Below are 27,228 nucleotides of genomic sequence, written 5' to 3'. Positions count from 1 at the left end.
GGAGGAGATACCCAGTTACATAAAATTAGAGCAAGCACATTGGCTGCAGCAAATTGCACCTGACAACCCACTGTCTTTTTATTTATTCAGCTGGATACCTTCAGGGCTGGACTCCTGGCTTAGCACCATTTTGGAAACTGGGTTTACTATGTTGTTTTTAATTCTGCTCTGTACACTGATTCTGCAGTATACTGCACCTACTATTTGTCAAATCTTTGGGAAAATGACATACCTAATGAGATTGTGGCGCTAACTCAGTGCTTTGAAGTAATTTCTAGCACTTACAACCGTTTACCTAAATACGGACTTGTAACAAGAAATTCCTGAGGGTTCTCCCTACTACCTTTATTTGCTACTCAAATGCTGCCTCATGAGGTTTCTGATTTACGTGCTCTGCCTCTGAGATGGGACATGATGACCAGAAAAGGTCCTTCCTGGCACTGAGGGACAAAACCACTGCATGCTGAGGTCCTGACTACTTGACTGGTGATCCTCCTGAGGTAGGATCTTCATCAAAAGGGGAAAATGTGGAATTAAGGAAGTTACGCCACAGTTGGAGTCAGGACAGCCCTGTAAGGGGAGCTCTCACACCTGCCATGCATCCTCAATTACTGCAAGGAGAAAAAGAGTCCCCTATGCCTCTGACAGGAAGGCGCCTCTACCTACAACCAATCAGGAAGAAGGAAATCCCTCTGCACCCCAGGACAGCCCAGCCAATCCAGGCCTGCAGCGGCCCCGCCCACGGGGAGCCTCCGTACTCTGGGCTGCCGGCTCCTGCAGCTCCCCCTTCTGCCTGTAAAGGCAGGTTCCCTCCCTTGGTCTCTGGATTTGCCTGCGGCCCAGCGCGGTTCGGAGGTCCAGAATTGCCTTTCCTCTGCTATTCCTGAGTGAACCCGCCTTTGCTGGTGAAATAACTGGCGGTTTTATTATCACAGTTGACGACAGCCGTGTACACGTTTTCATTTCTCTGGTGGCTATACCTAGGCGTGGACGTGCTGGGTCACACGGTAACTCCTTTTCAGTTGCTGCCGGACTGTTTTTCAGATGGCTCAGGGCCCTGTCTGTGTTAACAACTTGAGTCAATTTTGAAATCAGCGCGTGTACTCCTTTCTTAAGAACTACCCTCTGGCCACCAAGAGGACCCCATAGGCTGGAGTCCGGAGCCCCCAGTGGAGACTGGGGGGGGGGGGGGGGGGACACACCTGAGTCTGGCGGGTCAAGAAAGGCCTGGGCGGGAGGGCCTGGGGCGGGGCTCGCGCAAGCTGCCCGGCTAGAGGAGGGTCTGGGCAGCCCTGCGCTGGGTACTGAGAGACGCCGCGCCTCCCGCCCACGCGCTGGTTACCTAGCAACCAGGCAGCATCCCTCCCAGCAAGCACCGCTTCGAACGCAAGACACTGGAGACTACGAATCCCCGCATGCCCCGCGGCCCGGGCGCGCGGACTACAAGTCCCACAACGCATCGCCTGTCCTCTCCTGGCCGCCCCCCGCCCCTGCGCTCCCGAGACCCTGCGGAGCGAGCGCGCGACCCCTTCCCGACGCTCCCCGCGCCGAGTGCGGCGCGGTCTCGCGGTGACTCGGGAGCGTGGGGGCGAGGCCCGGAGGAGCGGCTGGGCCGGGGCGCCATGCGGCGGGGCGAGCGCGGCGGCGCCGAGGGGCAGCGGCCGGGGTCCCCCGTGCCCGTGGGCAAGGCCTCGCTGGAGGAGCCGCCGGACGGCGCGCCCGCGGGCCGAGCGGGCGGGCCGGGCGCGGGCCGCCGCAGCAACGAGTCCGAGGTCTACGACGACGGCACCAACACCTTCTTCTGGTGAGGGACGCGGTTCGCTCCGCTGCCGGGATGAGGGGTGCCCGCGGGACGCGGGGCGGCCCAGCGCCTCCTGTGCGCGCTGCCCCAGAGGGAGGGCTGGAGGTGAGGGGGGCAGGGAACTCGACTCGCGGTCTACAGAATCCTTTAGCAGTTTAACGTATACCCGAGGAGATACTTTTGCTTGGGAAAAGTGATCCTGAGGCTGCAGAATCCCGCCGGCTTAATCTTGTCTCTGCAAAGTGTTCGCCCCACCGAGAAGCACGAGGGAGGAATGAGCGCAAAAAGGGCAGCCAGTGAGACGACAGGAAGCCTCAAAGAGCAGATGGAAGGACCCAGCGAGACTCCAGGGGTGCAGTTCTTCTCTCAAGCTCCCCGTGCTTCCTCCCAGTTGGTGGGCGAAAACCCACCTTTAGCGGGATCCCCATTCTAACAGGGAGACTTCCGTCCTCTAACAGAGGGAATGCCCGGGGGACCCCGGGACCAGCCTCCTCCCAGCCCCAGCCCCTTTTCCTGGGAGGACTTTGCACAGAAGTCACCTCAGAAAGAGTTTTCCTGACCTCCCATCCAAAATTCACTTCTGCCCTCCATGCGTTGCCTTGGAGAGTGCTTGTGCTGCCTGAGGTTATCTTCTGCTCCCCCAGCGCGTGGCGGGAACAGCTCACTGCGTGCCAGGAGCTCAGGGGGCGTTTGTGGAGTAAAGGTGCTTCTTCTCTTTAGTTGTCCTTGGCAGGCCAGCTCTTTGACCCCTGCACAGCTAAGTCCTAGACAAGCCTTGGGGTCAGGCTGTCCTCTAGTCGGCCTCCAGGGGCAGCCCCTCCCTGCCAGGGCCCCTGTTGGAAGACTTCATGATGTTGCTTTAGGCTGAGTTTGGCACTTTTGTGCTTGAAGATCCAGGAACAGCTTGGGACCAACAGGTCCCAGGCGTGGCTCCTCCGCCTGATGGCTTAGTGACCTTGGGCTGCCCTTCGCCTGCCTGAGCTTCCCTTTCCTTGTTAGGGAGACAAACCCCATACACTAGAAAGCCTGCTTCGTGGGAGGAGGCCTGTGGCTGTTCTTTGCGGCTCAGTTCATGTCCGGCTGAAGTTGAGTTGTGTAGTGGGCTCCGGGGACAGGGGGAGAGTCAGTGTGGCTTTGGCCCCCAGGGAGCTCATGGTGCCCAGATGGACGTGTGGTGTCTGGCAGGAATGCCACGCGGTAACAGCTCTGCAGAGTTGTGGGGCTGCCAAAGGAGGTGTGATCTGGAGGTGAGGAGAGCCTGAACGGTTCAGGGAGGCAGTACGGGGCCAGCGGTGTCCTGGTTGTGTCTGACCCGGGAGAGACGGGTTGGGCAGTCCTGTGTCTGCCTGGCTGTGGAGGGAGAGAGAGACAGATGCCCTCCTCAGTGGGGGTGTGGCCCCAGAGCTGGTGGCCCTGCTGGACATCCTGTAAGTGGCTCAGGCCTGTCAGCTGCCCTGCCCCGCCCCCTCAGCCCGCAGCCCTGCTGGCGGCCACTGGAGGCAGGTCCTGGTGCGGCGGCCAGGCTTGCTTCGCTTCTTTCCCGTTCGATACAGGTTTCGGGGTGCTGGTTGCTGTTCTAGGGATACACAGAACTAAACGAGCTTAGATTCTGGCGCACACCTGGACCCCCGAGGGCACGGTGTGTCGTGGTGCTCACAGAATCCCGAGGGCACACCCCTCACCTGGGGCCATGGAAAGCGTGTGCTGGTTTTTTAGAAGCACAGACAGGTGACGCTCGGGTCCCTGTAGCTGAGCTTACCGCAGGGAGGGCTGATGGGGGCCAGGAAGGCTTCTGAGGGCGACTGGACTGTCAGTTTCAGGTTCCTGCTCGGAGGTCTCCCGGGGGGGTGTCTCCGCCCTCCGCCCCCTGCCCCCCGCCCCTGGGTAGAGGTGGGCTGGTGTGTGGGGCTCTTGCCTGCCTGTGCAGGGGAAGGGGCGTCGCGTTTCCTCAAGGCAGGCAGGTAACCGGATGCCTGCCTGGTGAGAACTGCTTATTTTTCCTGGCAGGGTCTAGCTGCTTACCTTTTTCTGAGTCTCTAGTCGTTGGCTTGCTGTGTTGGGATTTAAAAACTCTTATTTTGTGTTTTAGAGAATCTTAATAATGAATGTTCCAAAAAATTAATATAAAGGCTAAAGTGTATGTATTTGTAGAAATGACTGTGTTCCAAAATCACTCACAATATCTCTTGCCTGGTTGAAAACCTTCTTTTTAGGGTTTTCATTTTCAAAGAAACTTGGGCTTCTTGGGGGCCAGTGACAGTGGTTGTGGTGGGCCACGTATGAGGACGTGGAGTTTCTTTGTCATTACCAGCCGCAGAGCGTGGAGTCCAAGGCTGGATTCCCCCAAACCGGGCCTGAGGGAGGGACCAGAGGTGGCATGGACACTGCTCCTCTGCCTGTCGTGGTGTCGTCAGTGGGGACGTCAGGGGAAGCATCCAAGACCACAGACACAGGAGCTGTGGGCAGACATGGCACCTTGTATGGTCCAACAGGCTTTCAGGATGCTCTTGGGGACTCGATGCCCCGAACAGATGCTTCCAAACATTGCCGCCTGTGGGCGGGAGGAAGGTTACCAGGAGCCAGGGACAGCATGGGTGGTGGTGACATTTTGGCAGTGCTCTTGTCCGCAGGTGTCCGACAGCACGGAGCCTTCGCTGAGCACGCTTAGTGATTCACGGAGCTCTCCTGTCAGCAGCACATCTGCGGTAGCCAGGAGAACGTGTGGGCGGATTTTAGATGCCCCGGGTTCTGGAAGACGCCTTCCCCAGACATTGTGGCTTGGGCTTTGCCCGCTTCACCCACATCTGGGAAGCATGCCTTGTCCGCTGATGCATTTTTGGTTGGCTGGTCTGAAGGCCAGGGGTTGGTGGCCCCAGTTGCCTCTTGCAGGCCTGTGACAGGCTCCGGTCTTGGCCTTTCCTGGACGAGTCTCATAGCCACACCTGCTTGTCTTCACTGCGTGGCTCGCAGGCTGTTTTCCCGTGTGCTCAGCATAATGGGCTTGCTCGTCTCTAGAGGGGCTGGAGGCCGGTCGGGTGTGTCCACACCCCCCCCTTCCCGGCCCTGTCCACAGAGACCCACCACTGCCCCTCTCGTCCTGGGCCTGGATCCTGCGTTCTCTGTTAGCCACTCGGCCAGAGGGTGCGTCTGTCTTCCTGGGCTCCATGGCAGTGGAGGTGGAACGAGGCTGAGGCCAGGCCCGGCGCCTGGGAGGGGCCGGGAGTCTCCCTGCAGGTCTGAGGTCCCTCACGGCGGCTCTGGTGTTGTTGCTGGGTGGGCCCCTTGTGGCACAGTCTGTGTGCTGGTTGGTGTCTGAGATCCTTACACTTAACTGTCAGGGCCACCGTTTCATGCCTCGTCTCTGCTCCCGCTCTTCCGTCCCTCCTGCCTTGGTTTAGTTCCGCATTTCACCTGACTACGTTCCCGGGTCACAGTGACCGTTCCCGAGCTCTCCCTGTCCAGGACTGCCGCTCTGCCATCAGGTCCGTGCGGCTCCCCCCTGCGCTGGCGGCCCCGTGGGACAGTGTCCATGAGGGTGGCTCCCCCTCTGCCAGGCCTTCCTTCCTGGCTGCCTGGCTTCCTGGTCTGATTTCCCTTCTGTCTGGAGGACTTCCTGCAGCAGCTCTTTTGGAGCGGTCTGCTGGCCCTGGACTCTGCTTCCTCCTCCATCCACAACTGTTTGGTTCATCTGCGTTCCTGAAGGGTATTTTTGCTGGATGTGGGACCCTGGTTTAACGTTTCTCTCAGTGGAGGCCGCTGACCCGCGTGCTCCACCCACCCCTGGCAGGCATGTCTGGAGGCCTGGAGCTGGACGCCCCAGCTCTGAGCAGTGCTGCGCTGTCACGTTGGGCTGGCCTGGGTTCCACGTCCTGTCCCATCTTTCAGCTGGCCTGCTGTCTGTACCTTCTGGGCAGGTCCAGAATCCAGCCACTCCCAGCAGCCCCATCACCTGCACCCCTCCCCCCTTGCCGGGGCCCCTGGGGTTAGCCGCACTCTGCTGTCGGCCCTGCAGTGGCTCTCGCTCTGCCGAGGTTCTTCTGAGCCTCCTGCCACGCTGCCCCCCGTTTCTGGGACTGGCTAGGCCCGCCCGCGCTGCTGGCCTGGCCCTGTCCCTGTCCCCAGGCGTCCACCCTGGGTGAGGGCCTCCCTAGTTCCACGCCCGCCCACTTTGTTTTCCCCACATCCATCCTGTTTCTCTCGCAGTTCAGCTCAGGCAGGCAGGTTTGGGGTTTGTTGGCACGTGCCAGTACTCTGGACCACTTACTGTCTGTGTCACTTGGGACCTCTCGCCCTGGGTCTTGTCACCTCACAGTGAGGGTTTGTGAGGTGATGCAGGTGTGCTCGAGCCGTTCCCAGCGGGGTTCAGACCCCAGGCCCCCGCCGCTGAGCTGTGTGACCTTGACACTGCATTTACCAGCTGTGACCAACCTCGGGGCCAAGGTGATGAAGAGGCCCATGCGTTGTCACTGTCAACCTTGTGATCCGGATGCCCTTGGCCCCTCATGGGTTCTCAGTGACTCCCGTTCTCCCTGCTAACATCTGATGTCCCCTGCAGGGAGGAAAGGGTGGGCGGTGTCCTGGGCCCAGGAGCCAGCTGAGCTCGCCAGTTCCCTCTCTTTTTAGGCTTAGGCAGAGGTTGAGTTTCTGGGTCACCGCGTCCAGGGCACCGTAGGAGTGAAGGTCTGAAATAGGATCTTATGAAGCAGTCTCTGTGTTGTAATTATTCCACAGGCCTTTCGGGCAGTGAAATGTTTACAGAGTTCAGCTGAGGTTTTCCTGAGGGTCCCTATGGCCTAGGACTCAAATGTGAATGTATTTATGTTGAGTTGTACTAAAATAGTTAAAATAGAAGTTTTGTTCACTTCTAACAATTTTAAATGCCCAGTATTGTGAAATGTGGTAAAAGAATGCACTGTTTTCTTAGCTTGGGGCTAATTTATCTAAACATGGCTGTCTTTGTTTTTGTTTCCATAAAGAAAATAAAATTTAATTGAAGGGCAGGAAATAACACCTAAATGGGAGATGTTCCTTGTCTTGTGGATGGGGAACTCTTGGTATTATTCGCCTACCAATTCTTCCCGCACTAATTTATAAATTCAGTGCAATTCTAATTAGAATCCTAATAGAATCATTTGTGGCCACTGTCGGACTGATGTCAAAAGTTAAAGTGTGAATAAATATGCGAGAATGAAAAGGCTGGGGAGGTAAGAGGGTTGGGCTGCCAGATGTCAGGTCTTAGGTCTCAGGTCTGCAGCCCCACCCTTGCTTTTTAAAAAATATCACTTGAATTGGGGTAGGATTTCACTGGATGACACACACCCACCTGAGTCCACATCCCTTGAGTTACACACCATGCGCACTGCCAGGGGTGGGGGGAACGTCCCGCCGCTGGGAAGCTGCTGTTCCCTGGCCCCCCTTGTGAGTCATCGCAGACGGCAGGTGTCTTTCAGGGCTGGCTCTGTGGGCGTAGCGTTCACGTCCACACACAGGTCTGAGTGGACACGTCCTCTTTTCCCTTGAGTAAACGCTCTGGGCTGAGGCGGGGTGATGGGGAAGCCTGTGTGACTGTCAGAGCTGTGAGCTGCTCTAGCCCCTGTGCCGTGTGCAGCCCCCTCCCTCGTGACGCTGGAGTGCAGTTGCTCCGTGTCCCTGCCGGCGCTTGAGCCTTCCTGTGCTGCACGCTTGCTTTCACTGTGGCTGGTGAGGCCGCACGTCTGTGTGCCGTTGGCCATTTGTTTACCTTTTCCTTTGAAGTGTGTGTGCAGTCTTTTGTCCTTTTTTTTTTTTTCGAGATTGTTAGTCTGTTGTTGGGTTGTAAGAGTTCTTTATGTTTCTGGATACAGAGGCCTTTGTCAGACACGTGTACTGTGAATGTCTTCTCACAGTTTGTGGTTTGCTTTTTCATTTCTTTAGTGTATGTTTCATGGTGGGAGACAGGGAGCTAACTCTTGGTGGCAGGTCCTCTGCTCGGCTCGATGCTTCTGTGTGTTTGTTCACTTGATCTTCGTGGTGTCCTTCAGGGGCTGGGGGCATCCTCAGCTAGAAATGGAGGGGTTACAGTGTCTCTCCAAAGACATGCTCTGCTCCTTGGGTGTAGGAACTGGGCCTCTGCCTCCTTTGCAGGCAGCTGTTGAAATGGAGAGGGGCCCAGGCGAGGGTGTGACTCAGGCAGTGTGCAGGCTGGTACTTGGCGCTTGTGGGCCCTGATTCCAGGTGAGGCCCGCCCACTGGCTGCTGAGAGCCAGCCTCCTTCCTCCCACATCAGGGCTCTGAAAGCTAATACGGAAGGGGCCAGACAGAGGTGAGGAGCCTGCCCTCGCTCCAGCCACGCAGCCGTCTCTCAGCCAGGTCTCCTGGGTGTTCAGCAGCAGTCTGCCCGCCCGTCTTGCTTGGGGCCTCAGAGCCCCTCTCTGCCTCCTGTCCTCCACTGTCCTTGCGGTCTCCCATATGTGCTCATTTCATGCACCAGAGGTCGGTCTCAGCCCGGCCTTACTCCGTGAATAGAGCTGTGTTAACCTGCTGCCTGGTCTCTCCTACAAGAGATGCCAGCTCCAGGCACCTGGGGCGTGCTGGCGTGATGGACAGACTGGACAGGGTGACACAGCACACGCAGAGTGTGTAGCTCATGGTCAGTGAGCTCCCTCCCCTGGTGGCATGTCATGAGTGTGGGGTGGTGCTTTCTGGACCTGATGTGGCCGTGTGCTTGCCTTTCAGGCGGGCCCACACCCTGACGGTGCTTTTCATCCTCACCTGCGTGCTGGGCTACGTGACTCTGCTGGAGGAGACGCCACGGGACACGGCCTACAACACCAAGAGGTACCGGGCTGCCGGAGGTTGGGTGGGGTACTCACTCCCTCAGGCTGGCCAGGGGTCTGGGGACCAGCCTCCACTGCATGCCCGGAGCATCCTGCCTGTCCCTGGGGCCCCACCAGCACATCTCCCATGTGATCTGCAGGTCATGCTGCATTTGCACATGTGAGACCAGAATGTGCTGCGGCAGCTCCCCCGACGGGGTTCAGGTCAGTTCCCACAGGGACCAGCTTCCCCACACACCCAACACTCAACACTCTAGGCACTGTGAGTGTCCTGCAGGTCAGCCCAGTCTGGACACAGTCCCCCAGACAGCGCCAGACCCCAGGGTTACGGCCGCAGTCCTGCAGGACAGCCCCACCTCCACCCCCAGGACCCCAGTAGCAAGTCCCGGTTGTCCTGTGCTTCTGACTGACTGGCTGTGAGTCAGTTTCCCACCACCCCCTCCTCTTTGATTAATTTGTTAGAGCAGTTTACAGAACTCAGAGAATACGTTACTTACTTACTTTGAAAAGTTTATCCTAAAAACATGTAACCGAGGAACAGCCAGTTGGGAAGGACGTGTGGGACGAGATGTTGGGAAGGGCCTGGAGCGCCGGCCCCGCCCCCCCACGCCCCAGGTGGGCCGCTTTCTAGAACCCACTCAGTTCACCAGCCCCATCCTTCTGGATTTTAGAGAGGCCCCTCGCATAGCAGGGTTGATTAGAATCCTTGGCCGTTGGTGATTGGCCCAGTCTTTGCCCCGCCCCCAGAGGTCTGGGGTGGCACTGAGCTCTGACCCCCCTAATCGTGTGGTTGGTTCTCCTGGCAGCCAGCTCCCATCCAGAGGACACCTTGAGAACCTCAGCACTCTGGAAATTCCAGCTCTGGCCAGAAACAGATGAAGCCCAAATACATACGTGTTATAAATCACAGTGTCGCAGAGACTGAGTTGGGTGGGATGTACGGGTTTTTGTGAGGCCAGGGAAGGTTCCCACCAGCTGGCACCATCCTTCCACACTCTGTCGATACCAAGGCTCTTGGAAAATTTTAAACTGGCTTTGAGAGTCTGGTGGCCCATCTCGAGCTGGGCAGGAAGAGGGAGGTCTTTCTGTGTTATCTCCAGAAGTAGATGAGCTGATGGGGTGCACCCTTTGCCAGAATCCCACGGATTCTGGGGCCAGTCTCAGAGGTGCAGGAGGAAGATTTGCTGGTTTTAGTACTCGTTTCTGTGGGTTTTCTACACTGGACGGATTTGCTGCTCCCTCTGGTTGCATGAGGCCCCCGTTGCTCTTCCAGTCCTGGGGCCCAGCCCCGCCTGCTCTGGTGGGGCAGGCGGAGGAGGCCAGGCGTGGACAGAGGCCTGGAGGGGCCAGGAGACTGCTGGTCGGTCAGCCTCGGGTGGTGGGACTGGGCTTGCGCGCCGTCGGCCCCTGCCGGGCTTGAGGTGAGCACCGTTTGGTACATCCTGCTGGACACCAGGGGGCTCCCTCCAGGCTGTGGTGTGGGGTCTCCATGCTGCAGCGGGTGTGTCCAGGGGAGTAGGCTCAGGCCCCTGAGGACTCCCAGTGACTCACGTCCTGCCCTCACCCATGAGGCGCAGGTGTCCCGCCCGTGCTCCAGCTCCCAGCTCCACGCTCGGTGGGGCTTCCTCCTGCCATTGCCTCCGGCTCCCGTCGGCATTGCTGGGTCTTCCTCTTTATTCTCGTCTGCGGGTGAGTCGTGAAGCCTTGCTGCCCGGGGTCCTGCGCTGCGACCCAGGCCCAGGGGCTGCGGGCTCAGGCTGCCCATGTTGAGGAGGAGGCTTATTGGCTGTGTCCGGGGCCCACCTCCTCGTCCTGTACTGGCCTTCCTCCTGAGCTGTCCCTGCCCGAGAGAGGCCAGGATGGTGAGCACAGAAGGGGCCACCCAGACAGCGACAGGGACGCCTGGACCCTCTCCAGGGGTCCCCTGGGTGAGTTCATTGAACGAGGGGCTGGGGGAAGGCAGGTGGCTAGGAATTTGAGGGCCCCCAGACACATTCTGCTCTAAAGTTCTGTGCTCTGTGGACACAGGGCATCATAGTGCACGGTCTCTGGGGCCCAAAGGGGCTGCCCTCCCTGCCCTATGGTGCTGCTGGTGGTGCCTGGAATCCACCCAGCGCCTCCTGGGAGCCCCTGCCCCACCCTCAACTCCCGAGGCTCTGCTACTGCCTGCAGGGGCGTGCTCTTGTGAGCATTGGTGCATGGCTGTGTGTGTGCAGAGTCCTCCCCCATGCCAGCATGTCTGCCTGAGCTGCGACAGGCGCTCCAGGGGCAGCCCCCCACCCGGGCCCCCAGGGGCTTGGGGAGGCTGCCCGGCAGACTTATTTTTATTATGTCAGAGCTCTCGCTGGAAGGTTTTATACATATAAAACGCTTCCTAAAGATTGTACGTATTTTCAAAAACAATATTTATGTTGTTAAAAATTTAGGAAATTGGTTAGTTTTCTTTAAGCTTCCGATTTCAGCTTGTGTGTCATCATTCTTGTTACAGAACTCACAAGTTCTGTCACTTTGAGGGAGTGGATTTTCTTCCAAGTCACCTTATTGACATGTGATTTCATGTGGCATGTAGTGCCCACGTCTGTCCCGCCGCCTCTGAGCGCTGCAGTCAGTCTGCTGCCACCCCGGGCACCCCCGCCGGCCACGTGCGGCCCTTCCTGCCTGTCCTGCAGCCTTGCCCAGCACACAGCCCCTGTCTGCCACCTCCCACCCAGCACCCTGCTGTGCCCGCCAGTGGCTGTTCTGGCCTCCTGCTGAGGGTGGCCCCGTTTGGACACACCGCGGTTTGTTGACCCATTTGTCTGTTGGTGACATTGGGGCGTTTGTATTAGTGTACATGTTACATATGTGAGTGTGTGAATGAGTCTACACCTGTGAAGTGTGAATCAATTTTGCACTTTTACACCAGAGAGAGCACAGCTGGGGAAGAGCAGAGTCAGGGCTGACTGCCTGGTCAGGACGGGGCGCCGACTGCATTGGTCAGGATGGGGAGCCAGCACGAGGCACGACAAGACAGTCGACAGGACAGGACAGAGCCTAGAAACAACCCTCACAGATGGGGCCAGGCGCCCGGGACGGAGAAGAGGCAGTTCAGTGCAGAAGGGGGAGTCTTTTCAACAAGGTGGGCCTGGAGTGACCAGACATCCACTTGGAAAGAGAGTCTAGACATAGACTTTACATGTTTCACAGTGATTGATTTGAAATGGATTATAGACTTAAATGAAAAATAGAAAACTGTAAAACTTCTTGAGGAAAACATGGGAGAAAGTCTGGTGACGTTGATTTGGTGATGACTTTTTAGATAGAATACCAAAAGCAGGATCCATGGAAGAGAAGACAGGCGCCCTGTACTCTGCGGGGTTGGGGGGTGTGCAGAGGGTATAACTGTAAATACCTCATTATCCTACTCCGAACACCTTTGGCAAAATACCTTCATTAAAACTGAAAACTTCTGCTCTGCAGAACTTGTTGTTAAGGCAATGAAAAGACAAGCCATAGGCTGGTAGTAAGGAAGTATTTGCTGAACACACATCTGAAGAAGTACTTGCACTGTGCAGCGACCTCCTAAAGCCCACGTGGGGAAGCCAGCAGCTCAGGGCAAACTGGGCAGGCGATCTGCACGGACACCAGAGGTCACACACGAGGAGGCGCTCACATCACCTGGCAGGGAGGTGCCGCCTGCACCTCAGGAGCCCCGCGGCGTGAACCCAGCAGCACCGCGGGCTGGTGAGGCTGTGGAGCCACAGACGCTCCCCCATCGCTGGTGGGGTGCACATGGGGCTGCCGCTCCGGGAGACAGCTTGGAGTCCCTCGTGGAACCAGACACTCCTGCCATGAGGTCCATCGGTTGTGCTCCTTGGTGTTTACCCAGAGCAGCTGAAACTTCCCCACACAGAAACCTGCACACGGGTGTTCATAGGAGCAACCAAGACGTCCCTCATGGGTGAGTGGGCAGACACACGAGGACACTTGTTCGATGGACTCACTAAGCAGTGAGGGGAATGAGCTGTCGAGCTGTGGAGACATGGATGAAGCTTAAATGCAGGTTGCTGAGTGAGAGAAGCTGTCTGAGAAGGGGACGTGCCGTATGAGTCCAGCTCTGTGATGTGCTGGAAAAGGCAAGCTGTGCGATGATGAAAGGATCAGTGGTTTCCAGGGCAGAGGGAGAATGAGTAGGTGGAGTGTAGGATTTTTTAGGGATTTTTTGAAACTGCTGTGTGTGATATTGTAATGGAGAATACATGCCCTTGTGTCTTTGTCAAAACCGTGGGACTTTAATGTATGCAGATTGAACCAGGCTCCTTGGAGAAACGGCCGGTGCCAGGGCCGGGGCAGGGGAGCCCAGGGTGGGCCTGGAGCGTCTCCTTGGCAGCCCTCACAGAGATGTGTGTCCCAGAGGTACAGAAGCTGAATAAAAGAGCTCCCAGCAGCCAAAGCTGGAACAATTTGAGCAACAAAATCAACAGTAATCTCGAATGATAACCCAAAGTGTAACGTAGACGTCCATGAGGCCGTGTTGATAGAAGAAACGGTCGAATGTGTGAGTCGGGGAGAAGACAAGTCTCCCACGCAGAGGATGTCCCCTCAGGCTGTGCAGAGGGCCTCCCTTCCGAGGGTGCGGTGTGGCGGGGTGGGGCACCTCGACACCCACCCGAGCATCGAGAATCAGCGGTGGAGTGTCCTGTGAGGGTGTGGCGCGGGCGGCCCCTCACACCTGTGGTCTTCTGCTCAGCCAGCAGCTGGCAGCCTTAACTAGGGACTTCACAGCCCTCTGCCCAGCCTCTCAGACCAGGGACAGTCTGAGGATCCGCACAGCCCAGAGGAGCTGAAGGAGACATGATGACTGATTGCCATGGGGGTCTGGAGTGGGGTCCTGGGGCAGAAAAGGGACATGAAGTAAAAACCGAGGAAATCTGAAAGCACTGCCGACTTCGGTGTATCAGCGTCGGTTCACTAACTGACAGAGGTGCCCTCCTGACAGTAGAGGGGCTGGGCTTGGGGAGTGTGGGAAGCTCTATACTGTCTTGGCAACTTTTCTGTTCTAAAATTAAAAGGTTACTTTAATGTGTAATTTAGTCACTTTTCTTTAAAAGTCAGTCCTCCTGGACAACAAGTTTTCCCACAAAATCTTAGATGTTACAGTAGGATGTGCACCCGAGGTCAGGGTCGTGGGCTGACCCGGGAGGGACAGGCCGCTCAGCACCGCGTGGCATAGGCCTCTCCTTAGTTCCGTCCTTGTGGTGTCTCCATGTGTCACCCCCAGCTCTGAGGCCGTCTCGCAGTGGACCCGACAGTGGCCTCACTGGACAGCTGCCCCTTTCATAGGGCGGGAGGGTATCTAACAACCCTTTCAATGGGTTCTGGGAAGGTGCCTGCCATCCCCCAGGCAGCCCTGTGTGGACCTTCCACACCCACCCACCGCTGGCACTGAGCCCGGGGCGGGGCGCTAGTGAGAGCTGGCTCTGTGTGGCCAGCGCCCAGCCCGTCCCCTGCCATCACAGCAGCCCCGCGGGACCGGGTGCGGCGGCCCCAGTGGGGCGCGCCGTTGGGCCCCCAGCCCTACCACCCTTCCATCGTAGGGCTTCAGTGACGCTGAATCATCAAGTACGGGGTTTCAGGCGGCTTTTGTTGTGTGTTTGTTTTAATGTGAAGCACGTCTTGGTGGTGAGGCCCCTGATGGCGTGAGTAACTCCTGGCCCCCAGTGGAAGGGCCTTCTTCCGAGGGCACTGTTGCCTCTGGGTGGTTGGAGCTGGTCTGGGCTGCTGAGGCCCCCTGGCCTCCCTGCTTCCGTCCCCTCTGCCCCGGGGTCAGGGGCTGTCACCACAGTGGGCGTCCTGGGGGTCCCTCCCACCTCCTGCCTGGGAGGAACCGACAGGGGCTTGGTGCTTACGTACACTGAGGGGCTGTTTGTTCTTTATTTGCAGAGGTATTGTGGCCAGTATTTTGGTTTTCTTATGTTTTGGAGTCACACAAGCTAAAGACGGGCCATTTTCCAGACCTCATCCAGGTAACTCGCCAATTCCCTTTCCGTGTGTGCCCGCGTGGCAGTTCTGTTCTGAGGGTTGCTCTGTGTCTACTGCTGCGTGTGCGTGTCCTGGCCCCCTTTCCTGGCCCCCGGCCAGCCACGCAAGTGGCCGGTGAGGAGGGTGGGCGAGGGGCTTTCAGACCTGTCTCCAGGTCTCTTCCTGTGGCCGCTGGACCTCCTTGGGGCCCTCCTCTGTCCTCCCACTCTTCGCCCTGTCCTGCATCTGTCCTGGCCCTTCTGTCCCGTCTCTGCCCAGTCTGCCTCAGTCAGGGCCGTTCTCCTGCAGATGGAGGTACCCCTGGGGCTGTCCAGTGGCATTGGGGTGGGCTCGAGCTGGTGGCTCTGCCGTCAGCTGTGAGGTGCCCACCCTGCTGTTGGGGGCTCCCCAGGTGGCGACTGCAGCAAGGTTTCTGTCTCTGCCCCCCACCCCCACCCTGAAGTTGTGGGGCCTTCTAACCATGCCGGGCGTCCCCTCAGAGCTGGAAGGCATGGCTCAGGCCCCCCAGCATGTCTGGGGTCCCAGCCTCACTGAGGGATTGTCTCTGAGGGCAGGGGGTGGTCGGTCTCCTGAAGGGTCACAACTTAGTGATACGTTTCTTTTCTGTCTCAGTAAAGGTGTGTATTTATTGTAGAACATTTTGAAAATACAATTTTTAAATTTAAATAAAAAGCACTCACAATAACCACTGCTCAGTTTCGGTGTGTCTATATGTGTGTACATACGCAGCTGTGAAAAATTGGCATCACACCATACGTGTGGTTTTATATTGTGCATTTTTCCCTTCAGGTTTAACAAGCATTTTCTCATTCATTTTTTATGCAACAGCTGGAGTTTTGGTGGCTGCTTGTTTAGCCGTCGTTTGAATGTACAGCAACCTACTGAGCCAGTCCGGTGTCATTTTATGTGTAGAGTTTCCAGTTTTATTGTAATAAACCAGGCTGTAGTAGGTTTCCACACATAGACCTGTGTGTACATACGATCATTCATGTGACGAAAGTTCCAGGAGGGGAAGTGGCGAATTAAGGGTGTGAGTGTTTGCGCCTGATGGTTGCCCTCTGGAAAAGGTGTGTGCACCCAGCGGCCGGTGTGCACCTGGGGCTCGTGGGATTGAGCGAGGCGCCGGGGTGTCCTGAGCCGGGCGGGGGCTCGCCATCTGCTCTGTCCTGGTGGTGCCTGGTGGGGACCAGGGTGCTTGGTGAAGCCTGTGTGGTCCCGACTGCAGGGCCTGCTCTACCTGCTCAGTGGTCTAGGCGCATCCAGTCTTGATGGGGGGGGGGGGGGGCTCCTAGCCAGAGCAGTGGGAGAGTGAGGTGAAGTGTAAGAACCACCAAAACCACAGTGAAAAGCCAGGTTTAAGTGCTGTCAGATCGAGCTGGAAGGAAGAGAAGGGCTGCTGGAAACGCACCCAGTGCTTGTCTGCGGTGATGCACTGTGCTGGGCGGAGCTGTGAGCAGGACTGGCAGGCGGGCCCGGGGGTGCCTCGGGGCTCCAGCTTCAAGTCTTCCTTGTCTGAAAGCTCTCACCAGGGCCCCTCTGGGCCTAGTGGGCATCAAGCCGGCTCCCCTTCGGCAGAGGGCAGCGTGGTGCTTTCTGGGTCTGTTTTCTGAGCTTTGCTCTTCAGTTGCTGTTTCTCTGCTGACCTTGATCAATTAATGAGGGAGCTCGTCCTGGAACATCGTCTTTCGGATGTCTTGTCTCGGTAGCCTGGTGGTTGGCGAGAAACCCTCAGGGTCTCAAATCAGGTTACACTAGAAGTGGCTCTGGGGTCAGTCCCGGGCTGCACGCTGAGGGGCCAGGGAGGAGGGCTTTCTGGCCCCAAAAGGTGGTGCTTTGGGGTCTCCGCCCACACCCCGCCCCCCCGGGCCTGGGCCCTGGTAGCCACGAGGGAAGCTGACACGAGGCCCCAGGTCTGCCTGTCTGGGGGCTGCTTTATTTGGAAGCTTGAATTGGCTATAGGTCCAGATGGGACTGGCCCATCTGTGGCTCCCTCTGAAAGCTGGAGTAAGTATGAATGTTTCCAGTGCTGCTAAGGTGGCCAGATTCGATGTTTAGGAGGAAAATAGGAGTGTTGGGTTGGGGAGGGGTTGGGCTCTGAGTCAGGAAACCAACTTCAGGAGTCTCGGGGGTGGTCCAGGGAGAGATGGCAGCTGTGGAGCAGAGACCCCGGCCGTGGGGCACCTAGGTGTTTGGGGTGGGGTGGGCGGGTCTGGGACCCTGGTGGCTCTGCAGGCCGAGTGTGACGGGGAGTCTGGGGGCCGTACGGGGGACGTCAGGCAGTGACGGTGCCATTGCAGATGCGAGACGCGTCTTCGTGGGAGGAGGCTGACTGTCACCAAGTCACCTCCCTGCCACCCGCTACCTGCTGCTGCAGCTCTTGAACCAGGGAGTTTTCTAGGCTTCTCCCATCCTTAAGGGCGTGAAGAATAAGTTTGTCACCTCAGCCGTGTGTCTCCCGTGTCTCAGAATGTTAGTCAGCTTCCCTGAAAACTGGCCACGTCAGTGAATCTCTGTGGCCGCTTCTCCCGGCAGGTAGGTCAGACACAGGCCTGAGGGCCCTGTGTGCCTTCCGTGAGCCGCTGCCCAGGGAGCCACCTGGCGCCTCTCAGCTCACCCGCTGGAGCTGAGGCGCGAGGGCCCGTGGCGGACACGGGCGAATGCAGACTTCCCTGGGGAGGCCATGGCCCAGCCTTGGGTCTCCAGTTTGTGGGCGGGCCCGGTTTGTTCAAGATGAATTAGCTTTTGCAGGTAGGCTGGTGGGTTTCTAGTGGACATAAGCCTAGGGAAATCAGATACCTTAGGCCTTTGTTCACAGGTTTATGAAGAGTCTTGGACGGTTCTAGACCTTCCCCTTCTTGTTCCCTCATCCCCCAGTGGGAAGTTGAGCCTTCTGTGTGAGAGCATGGAAAGCAGATGGTGAGCGAGAAGAGGAATTCTGAGGGACACCTCTTTCTGTCTCCAACTTTGTTGAAATATAGCTGACACATACCGTGTAAGTTTAAGGTATACGGTATGACGATTTGATGCACATATATCGCAAAATTAATACTCCAGTGGGGTTAGTTGTCACCTCACGTAATCCTAGCTGCTTCTGTGGTGAGAACATTTAAGATCTACTCTCTCAGCAACTCTAAGTATAGAGTGCAGCCCTGCTGGTCACCGGAGGGCAGGCTCTTAAGACTGCTGATTGAGGCTTAAGACAGTTTCCTAAAACAAATCGTTATTACCAAATTGGTTTTATCCCGGGAGTTCGGGAATGGTTTAACACTAGAAAATTTGTTAATACCATTCATCACATTAACACTGAGGGAAAAAGTAGATCCTCGTATAAACTTTCATACTCATTTTTGATAGAAGCATAGTGCATTAGAATTAAAAGATTATCTTAACATGGTGGAAGGTGTCCACCAAAACCCTGCGGACTTACTTCACAATGAAAGTAAACACAAGGCAGGAGCGCTTGCCGCCCCTCTCTGTCCTCTGAGCTGCAGGGAGACGAGCAAAGGAGGTGGGAGGCCCAGGGACGGGCACGCAGTCCGGGGAGAATGTGCTCACCTCTGACCGAGATCTTGCTTTGTGAAGTGTCTACCGGGGGCCCGAGAGGGGCCTGGACCGGGGCCCGCGCGTGTCCAGGAGCCGCACGGGGGGACAGGACAGCCAGGTTCCAGCAGGGCTGGCGCCCCTAATGCCTCTGTGTTCTGTGTCTTTGCAGCTTATTGGAGGTTCTGGCTCTGCGTTAGTGTGGTCTACGAGCTGTTCCTCATCTTTATACTCTTCCAGGTAAGCGGCTTTTCTGGGTTATGAACTGTGGGAATTAGGTGAGTGAAAGGTGGCAGAGAAGGCTTTGCATGTCAGCCCCTCCCCGGCTCTGACGGGAGGCAGGGCTGGACCCTGTCCCGGTGGGCAGAGGTTGCGGAGGGAAGGTGGGAACTGTCGCCTTTACCAGTCTCTTCTCGGCGGCATGGGCCTCTGGGCCCGCTGTGCTGTGTGGGTCGGAGGGATGATGCGTTGGGATGCAGGCACCTGGTGGGTAGTCTCTGCTTTGAGTTGCAGGTGCTTCATCTGAGCGCCAGGCCGCGCCCTGGGGGGAGCACCGCTGACCCCTGACACGGGCGCTCTGGGTGTTGGAGGTGGACCTGGGGCCCGTGGCTGCACATTTTGTTTCTGGCTTTGTGGCTTCCCTCCCTCCTGCACACGTTTACAGGTGGTCAGGGTGAAGGGTGGAGACTCACTTCCTCAGTAGATAAACCTTGGATCAGGATTTGTTGCCACTAGTGTCCATTTGAGTAATCCTCCTTGTTCTGCTTAACCCAGGGAACCACATTTGGTGGTGGTCTTCAGTCATCAGTCTCAGCTCTGCCGGTGACGGCAGGGCTGTGTATTGTCACAGAGACATGTGCACGGCGCTGTTCACCTGCGCGGACACCACAGCTGGGCATGGAGCAGTCTTGTCACCCAGCCCCCCTCGGGCGCCCTGGGCAGCTGCATGGCCCCCGGCCCTCCCCCAGCAGCACAGCGTTGTCTCTTGGAGAGTCTCCTGTGGATGGAACTGCGCGGAATTCATCCAGGCTGCGTGCCGCCAACACCCGCTCCTTGTTCTTGCGAGGGGTCCCTGGCAGGTGTGCTGCCATCGTTCCCGGTGTCGGGGACACTGTGTTGTGTCGAGTTTGGGCAAATATGAGTGGGGCTGCTCTGAGCCCTCCTGTACAGGCTTTTGTGTGAACCTGAGCGTTTATTTCTTGAGGGCAAACACACGTTAGGTGTCTGTTTCGCTTTCCGGGTCACTGCGGGCTGCTCTCCGGGGTGGCGGTGTCCCTGCCGTCGCCAGGATGGTTTGCTTTAGTGAGTGTCTCGTCACGGATGTAAGTGCTTCCAGAGTGGCCAGTGGTTCTGGCTGGCCGGTGCTTCACGAGCCGTGACACATCCTTTTTGGGGAAGTATTCGTCTTTTGCCCTTCTTAATAATTGGGTGGTTTGTTTTTGTAATGTCTGGTTATGGCAGCTTTTTACATAGTTCTGATGCCAGGTCCTTTATTGACGGGTGATTTAAAATATTTTCTCCAGGCCTGTCGCTGGTCCCTCATTCCTTACCAGTGGCTTTTGTTGTGTCTTTTCTTTTTGTGCTTTGATGTCATGTCTAAGATTTCTTTGACACCAGGTTAAGATTTTTTCTTGTATTCTAAAACCCACATGGTCTTCTATTTTGCATGAGATTGCCCATTCATTGAGATATTTTACATTGAGATTGTCCACTGAGTTTTTTTACATTTTGTCTTGAAGTAATTACAGATTCACAAGAAGTTGTGAAAAGTTGTACGGGTATGTCTCATGTTCCTTCACCCAGTTCCCCAGTATTTTGCATAAATACAGGACAGTATCAAACCAGGAAAGTGGTATGGGTGCCGTCCACAGAGCTTGTCCGTCCAGTTTTACACACATGCACGCACACACACGTCTGTATGTAGAAGTGCTTAATTTTTTATAGTTTTATTCCAGTGTGTTTAATTAAAATTTTTTAAAATTGTAGTAAAAAAACATAACATACAATTTATAATATTAACCATCCTTAAGTGCACAGCTCAGTGGCATGAAGCACAGCCACACTGTTGTGTGACCAGCACACCATCATCTCCAGAACTTGTTCCTCTCCCCAAACTGACGCTCTGTCCCCATTAAACATGCGCTCCCCTCCCCAGCCCCGCCCACCCCCCTCTGTGGATCTGACTCCCCAGGGGACCCCATGTGAGTGGGGTCGCACAGGACTGTCCTTCCGTGTCTGGTTCATTCCACTGAGCACCACGTCCCCAAGGCCCATCGTGCTGTAGCTGGGCCAGAATGCCCTTCTTACGGCTGAGTAGTGGTCCATCATGTGGATGGGCCACGCTGTGTCCACTCACCATGCTGTGTGGACACTTGGGCCCCCTCCACCTCTCGGCTGCTGTGAGGAGCCCCGCGTGGACGTGGGCAGAAGGATCTGCCCGAGTCCCTGCCCTCCATCGCTGTGAGGACACACCCCGACGAGGCAGCGCCGAGTGAGTCTGTGCTCAGCCTTCAGAGCAGCTGCCGCACTGTCCGCCACGGCGGCTGTGCTCATTCCACATCCCCACCAGCAGCGCCCAAGATTCCAGTTTCTCCATGATCTGGCCAACACTTCTTATTTTACCTTTTTTTCTCTGTTTTTTTTGGTGTGACGTGGTAAATGGTATCTCGTGTGATTTGACTTGTGTTTCCCTGGTGCCTGGTGATGCTCAGCATATTTCATGTGCCTGTTGGACATTTGTATGTCTTCTTTGTAGACCAGCTTTTGTTCTGATTGATTTCTCATGGTCCGTATTTTGTTCCTTTATTTAAAATTAACTTTATTGTAAAGCAGATCACGGAACTGTGAAGTTAGTGCAGGGTTCCCACCAGCCCTGCACCCAGCTCTCCTGTGGTGAACGTGGGCTATTGTCCATCACCCCCTTCTTACCTGAGCCCCCCACGCCCCTGCGGGACGCTCTCCATGTGCGGCTCCTTCACCTCCTTCTGTGGTTTTTGGAGTCTACCTTTTGCGCTTCCTCTGTTCAGTTTATTCCTGAGGGTTTCACTCTTTTTGATGCTGTCGTAAGTGAAATGTCGTCATTTCGTGCTGGTCTGCTCATTTCTGGCGTCTGGAAGTGCAGCTTGTTCTGTCTGTGGACCTGTGTCCTGCAGCCTGTCTGCGCCTGCCGGTCCATCCCAACAGCTCTGCTGTCTGGCGGGCCTGACTGCTCCCTGCGCAGGCTTACGTCTGCAGCAGGGAGATTCCTGCCTCTCCCTTCGCAGCCTGGGTGTCTGTCTGTCCTTCTCTGGCCTCCCTGCCCAGCGGCAGCCTCACCACCCCTCGTCTTGGTTGGTTGCCCTGCCCTCCCCAGGCCGCTTGTCCTGGGAGGAGGGCCCCCTCTTCCTCGTTGGTTGAGTGTGTTTATCTTGGGAGGTGTTGGAGTTCGTCCAGTGCTGCTTCTGCGTCCAGTGAGATGTGTGGGTTCTCCCTTTGTTGAGATGACATACTGCGTTGATTCATTTTCTTATTTTGAGCCAGCTTAGCATTCCTGGGATAAATCCCACTTGGGCGTGGTGTATGGCCCTTTTTATATAGTGCTGGATTCAGTTTCCTAGTATTCTGTTGAGGATTTTTGTGTCTGTATTCATAAGACACACTGTGGTTTGCCTGTAATGTCTGGCTTTTTGGTTTTGGTATCCAGGTTGCTGGGGGTTTGTCCGGTGTTTCTCTCATGATCTGACACATGATTCTGACTTGGTGCCAACCCCGACCCCTGGCTGAGGGGTGTCCGTCTCGTCCCCCTCCACGCCGCGCCCTCGGGAGGGAGGTCCCGCTGCACAGCTTGAGGGGAGAGCTTCTGCTTGGGAGACTTGTTTCTTCTCCCCGACTCATGTTTTCCGTCATGTCTTGTACCAGCACGGCCTCACGGACATCTGTGTTGCACTCTGGGTTATAATTCAATACTTGGTTGATTTTGTTGCTCAAATTGCTTTGGCCACTGGGAGATTTCACACACCACGTCGTCGTGGGTTCTTGGTGTTTTGTTTTGTCTTGTGTTTCTGAGCACCTCCTCTCTGGGGAGTCCCTGCCCCAGCCCTGGAATCGGCCGTTTCTCCAAGGAGCCTGGTTCCTTTCTTGGAGGATGGTCTTAGGAACCAGGACCTGGGCCCTCTTGGCCGACAGCAGGGAGACGTGTGGGTCCTGACGGGTGTGTCTGCAGATGTTTTAGAAACAGCCGGTTCAGGGTGCCCCTGCTGCCCAAGCTGCCGGCTGCTAGCCACCGGCCTCCCGCCTCCCTCTCCAGGGAGCCACATCACACGGGGGCCCAAGGGATCAGCCGGCCTCACCGGCCTTTGCTGGAGTGGAGGGTCGTGGTCTGGACCTCTGACTTTCTTGGGTCGTGAGCCTTCAGATGCCCCGATGTAGAGACTTTCTGTGCTTGACCAGCTGTTCACCTCCCTGGGGGTTGAGTATCCAGGGGTCTGACCCTGCAGACCCGGCCTCCAGAGCCGAGTCCAAGAGGCCATCCCTCTGACTCGGGAATGTGGCGCTGTTGTCAGCCCCTCAGATCCAGTGTTACCCGGGTCACATGGGGTGATGTCAGTTGCTCGTGGTGTCACCTCCGTGGTGTGACAAGTTGCAGGTCTAAGTGCCATCTGCCCACACACACCATGGATGACTTTGTCAGCCCAGCCTGAGCCTCCTCCCCGCTGCATCCCTCAGCTGGTACTTGGGCAGGATCCTGGGGACAGGGTCCTGATGACGGGTGCCCTGGGGCCCCTCCTCTGGAGGGGGGCCCAGAGGGAAGAGTGGGCGTGGCTGCTCAGAGGGACTCCTCTTCCGCCGGGTGCAACCCCAAAGCCCACTTCATGCCAAGCCCAGAGGAGCACTCAGCTAATGCTGGCGTTTGGGAAAGGCTATCCGGCCATCATGTGAAGAAGTGTGTCCCAGGAAGGCCACTACTCTGTGGGGTCTGGGCCCTGAAGGGTCTTGGGGAAGAGAGGTGGGGAGACTGGTGATCTGAGCCCCCGACGGGATGTGCTCCTGTAACCCCCCTTGGCAAGGTCCCGTGGGGATGTCACCTCGGACTGGGGAAGCCCCTGATCTGCCGGGCCCAAGGTTGGGGGTGGTGCTGAGACTGGGTGCTTCCCCTTGCGGTCGAGGGGTGCTGTCCGCACACCACAGTCCTCAGCCCCTAACACGGGTGCTGGCCTTGCAGACTGTCCAGGACGGCCGCCAGTTTCTGAAGTATGTTGACCCCAGGCTGGGGGTCCCACTGCCAGAGAGGGACTATGGGGGCAACTGCCTCATCTATGACCCAGACAATAAGACCGACCCCTTCCACAATGTCTGGGTGAGTGTCCAGAGGGGTAACTGGGCATCAGGAGCTCCGGAAACCGAGTCGTCTGTGGATTGGATGGGGTGGGGCAGCATGAGCCCCAGCAGGTGCTGGCCCCTCCTTCCTGACCTGGGGCTCTCCTCGGCTCAGCGCCCTCCTGGAGTGGTGTGAGGACCGAGGGTGGGGACGCCCTCCCAGCTGTGGCGGGGTCACCTCCCAGCTCACGATTGGGGCCCAAGCACCAGGATGGGGGCCAAGCATGTGGGGTAGGGGGACCCTGAATGGGATGGGGGGCTGAGCACGAGGCCTATGTCCTTCCCCTCACAGGACAAGCTGGACGGCTTTGTGCCTGCACACTTTATTGGCTGGTACCTGAAGGTAGGCACCTCCTCATTGTGCAGAACACCTGGTTTCGGGTCAGTCATGGAGGACAGGTGGGCTGTCTGGAGGGTCTGTAAGACTACTTGGGCTCAGGGTCCTAACTGGGCCGAGCATCCTGGGCGTGCCACGGTGGCTACTGAAGAGCAAAGCAGAGGGGCAGCCGGGAGGCCTCTCGCCCCCATTCTTGCTGGCCCCCAGCAGCTGAGCCTGAGGGCCGACCTCACATGCCCTCAGCTTGGGGACGCAAGTAGACACACCTGAGAGCTGCCTGAAGGTCTTACATCGGGGTGCTTGGGGACTGGTGCGCCTTTGCTGATGCCTCAGCTGAGGGTGCTGCGGGCTGGGTAGAAGGGAGGCCTGGGAGGGCTGTCTGTGGGGGCCCGTTGCGGGCTGACGCATGGCTGGCCCGCAGACCCTGATGATCCGGGACTGGTGGATGTGCACGATCGTGAGCGTGGTGTTTGAGTTCCTGGAATACAGCCTGGAGCACCAGCTGCCCAACTTCAGCGAGTGCTGGTGGGACCACGTAGGTGCCTGCTGCCCGCCTGCCCACTGAGCCCCGTGTCCCTGACCCGGGCCTGCCACACCATCGCTGGGGGAGGCACATGGCGCAGGCTCCCCTTGGACCGGGCCGGACGGAGTGGGGTCTGTGGCACCCACCTCCCCCGGCTCCCGCCCCCAGTGGATCATGGACGTGCTCGTCTGCAACGGGCTGGGCATCTACTGCGGCATGAAGACCCTCGAGTGGCTGTCCCTGAAGACGTACAAGTGGCAGGGCCTCTGGAACATCCCAACCTACAAGTACGTCCCAGGAGCCACCCTGCCCCACGGGGCCTCGGCGTCCCTGCCGGCCCTTCTCCGGACCACCCCGCCCTGGCCGCCCTCCCTGGGGGAAGTGGCCCAGGAAGAGGCCTGGGGGCGGGGCGGGGCGGGGCGGGGCGGGGGCGGTGCCGCCCCAGGTGACAGCCCTGGTTCTAGGGGCAAGATGAAGAGGATCGCCTTCCAGTTCACGCCCTACAGCTGGGTGCGCTTCGAGTGGAAGCCCGCGTCCAGTCTGCGCCGCTGGCTGGCCGTGTGCGGCATCGTCCTGGTGGTAAGGCTGGCGGCCTCCCGCGCGCGGCCCCCGGGCACCGGGCTCACCCCCACCCTCCTCTGCCCCCAGTTTTTGTTGGCAGAACTGAACACGTTCTACCTGAAGTTCGTGCTGTGGCTGCCCCCCGAGCACTGCCTGGTCCTCCTGCGGCTGGTCTTCTTCGTCAACGTGGGCGGCGTGGCCATGCGGGAGATCTACGACTTCATGGACGACCCGTGAGGGCCGCGGGGGCCGGGGAGGCACGGGGGGAGCCGGTGCTGCCCCTCGGGCCGAGCTGGCCTGCACGCCCTCAGCCGACGCCTCCCCTGCAGGAAGCCCCACAAGAAGCTGGGCCAGCAGGCCTGGCTGGTGGCGGCCATCACGGTCACGGAGCTGCTCATCGTGGTCAAGTATGACCCGCAGACGCTCACGCTGTCCCTGCCCTTCTACATCTCGCAGTGCTGGACGCTCGGCTCCGTGCTCGCCCTCACCTGGACCGTCTGGCGCTTCTTCCTGCGGTGAGCCCGCACGCCACGGCCCTGCGCCTCCGGGCCTCTCCCCGGTCGGGTCCGAGGCGCCAGGCCCTGCGCGGCTCGGCTCTGCCCTGCCCGCGCTGGCACCCGCGGGGGGCGCGTCCGCCGGGCAGTGGCAGGGACCTCCAGGGCCCAGCTGGTGGTGACGCGGCCCCCGCTGCCACCAGGGACATCACCCTGAGGTACAAGGAGACCCGGCGGCAGAAGCAGCGGAGCAGGGCCGACGGCAGTGTGGACGGCGGTGTGGACGGGCATGGGCACCCGCCTGGGCCGGACGACTCCTTGGGGCCCGAGGAGGCCGCGAGGGAGGGGGTGCCGGCTCCAAATTGAGAACGGACGCTGCGCCTCAGCCGCGTGGAGCCCGGGCCCGCCGCCCTCCATCTGCTGGGATTCCCGCTGGGCCTCAGCCCTCAAGGTTTTCTTTTCCTTTTCTCCCACATGCACAGTGGGGCCAGGCACGTGTGTGTGTGTGTTGGGGGGGTTGTGCGTGCGGTCGTGTGGGCGTGCGTGCGTGCGTGCGTGGCAGCGTGAGTGCTCCTGGCTCCTGAGGCTCTGGGGCTCGCCCTGGGCCACGGCCTCCCCTTTCTGCGCAGTCAGCCCGCCAGCCTCGTCCGCACTAGGCCTTGGCACCCACTGAGCGGCTCGGCCCGAGCGGCAGCTTCGCGGTGCCCCTGCGGGCCCCACGACTCCCCTGGCAGCCCGTGCAAAGGATGATCACCCGGGAGCGCCCTGCGGCCGCTGAGAAAGGGCAGATCCTTCACTTGGGGGCTTTCACCTGACCTTCAGACCTGGAGGGTGTGTGGCCGGGGCTGGGGGTGGGGTCAGATACTCCAAGGCCTGGCATCCTGGTGGGTCGTGGGGTCTCCGTGCCCCCAGAGTTGACCTCATCCCCACGAGCAAACAGAACAAATAAAAGCCACGGTGAAGGTCTGTCGCTCTGCGTCTCCTCGCTGCCCTCTTCCTGTCGCCGCCAAGCCCTGCAAGGTGCCCAGGACCCTGGCTTCCACACACCCCCACTGGAAGGAAGCAGGTGGCCTCTTGCTAACCCGCTGCCCTCACCTCTGCCGTAGCCTGTGCCACCACGGACACCGTCCCCACCCCAGGTGCCCCGATGTCTCTTGGCTTCTCAGCCTCTGGCTTCCGTGAGCTGACCTCGCTTTGGGGGTGTGTGACGGGGGTCTCAGTGTGCCCCACCCAGAGGCCCGCCTGCTGCTGTCCCTGCGTCAGCTTTGCTCTGGGCAGACCCACTGCAGGGACACCAGGTGTCCTGTCCGCCCAGCTAGCTCCGCCCGAGGTTCAAGTCACTGGGTTTGTGGTCACTCTGGGTCACAGCCTGCCTCCCTCCCTCCCTATGGGGTGGAGACCCCCGCTGGTTTCTGGCGCGAAATGCACACAGGCCCACCTTGTGCGTCTCCTGCCCAGACCCGAGGGCAGCTGCTTCCTTCCAGTGGGGGTGTTTAGAAGCCAGGGTCCTGGGCAACTCGAAGGGCTTTTGCAGCAACAGAAGTTATTGCCCAAGGACCAGACCCTTTGAAAGCTGCCCAGTGTCTGCTCGACTGTGCTGGTCAGGGCAGGTCACCCCTTTGCTACCCACCTGTGGCACGGTGAGGCCAGCTAGACGGAGGAGGACCCTACCCTCCCATCCACGGGGCTCTGGCCTCCACCAGGAACGCGTTCCGAAGCTGGCCATTTACAGGTGCAGCCGGGAGCCGGGAGCAGCTCCCAGCCGGGTTTCAGGCCCACAT

The 27,228-nt window shown here is 58.3% G+C and overlaps 1 protein-coding gene across 3 annotated transcripts; it reads left to right on the top strand.

Annotated features, from left to right (window-relative positions):
• The first annotated feature begins 1,459 nt into the window (after positions 1–1,459).
• Positions 1,460–26,417, top strand: LOC106731055 (phosphatidylserine synthase 2). 3 transcript variants are annotated; one of them, XM_032490364.1, is made up of 12 exons: positions 1,461–1,804; positions 8,516–8,617; positions 14,539–14,621; positions 18,350–18,417; positions 23,378–23,512; positions 23,825–23,875; positions 24,291–24,404; positions 24,561–24,679; positions 24,857–24,971; positions 25,041–25,186; positions 25,283–25,468; positions 25,651–26,417. In XM_032490364.1, exons 1-12 carry the CDS (start codon positions 1,623–1,625, stop codon positions 25,811–25,813), a joined length of 1,464 nt encoding a protein of 487 aa, XP_032346255.1. In that variant the 5' UTR covers positions 1,461–1,622; the 3' UTR covers positions 25,814–26,417. The 3 variants fall into 3 exon arrangements, with proteins under 3 accessions (XP_032346256.1, XP_032346255.1, XP_032346254.1); XM_032490363.1 differs by having other exon boundaries at positions 24,857–25,186; XM_032490365.1 differs by lacking the exon at positions 23,378–23,512 and having other exon boundaries at positions 1,460–1,804; positions 24,857–25,186.
• Positions 26,418–27,228: the final 811 nt, after the last annotated feature.

Source organism: Camelus ferus, chromosome 10 (genome assembly GCF_009834535.1).
Source record: "Camelus ferus isolate YT-003-E chromosome 10, BCGSAC_Cfer_1.0, whole genome shotgun sequence".
NCBI lineage: Eukaryota > Metazoa > Chordata > Mammalia > Artiodactyla > Camelidae > Camelus > Camelus ferus.
Note: the sequence above shows the minus strand (reverse complement) of the source record. Positions and strands in the feature narration are given on the sequence as shown.

Excerpts from the sequence above, each read along its gene's own strand:
- LOC106731055 (XM_032490363.1), top strand. The coding sequence starts at position 1,623 with ATGCGGCGGGGCGAGCGCGGCGGCGCCGAGGGGCAGCGGCCGGGGTCC. Across the intron at positions 23,876-24,290 it reads TTATTGGCTGGTACCTGAAG|ACCCTGATGATCCGGGACTG; the intron begins GTAGGCACCTCC and ends GCTGGCCCGCAG. Across the intron at positions 25,469-25,650 it reads GTCTGGCGCTTCTTCCTGCG|GGACATCACCCTGAGGTACA; the intron begins GTGAGCCCGCAC and ends CGCTGCCACCAG.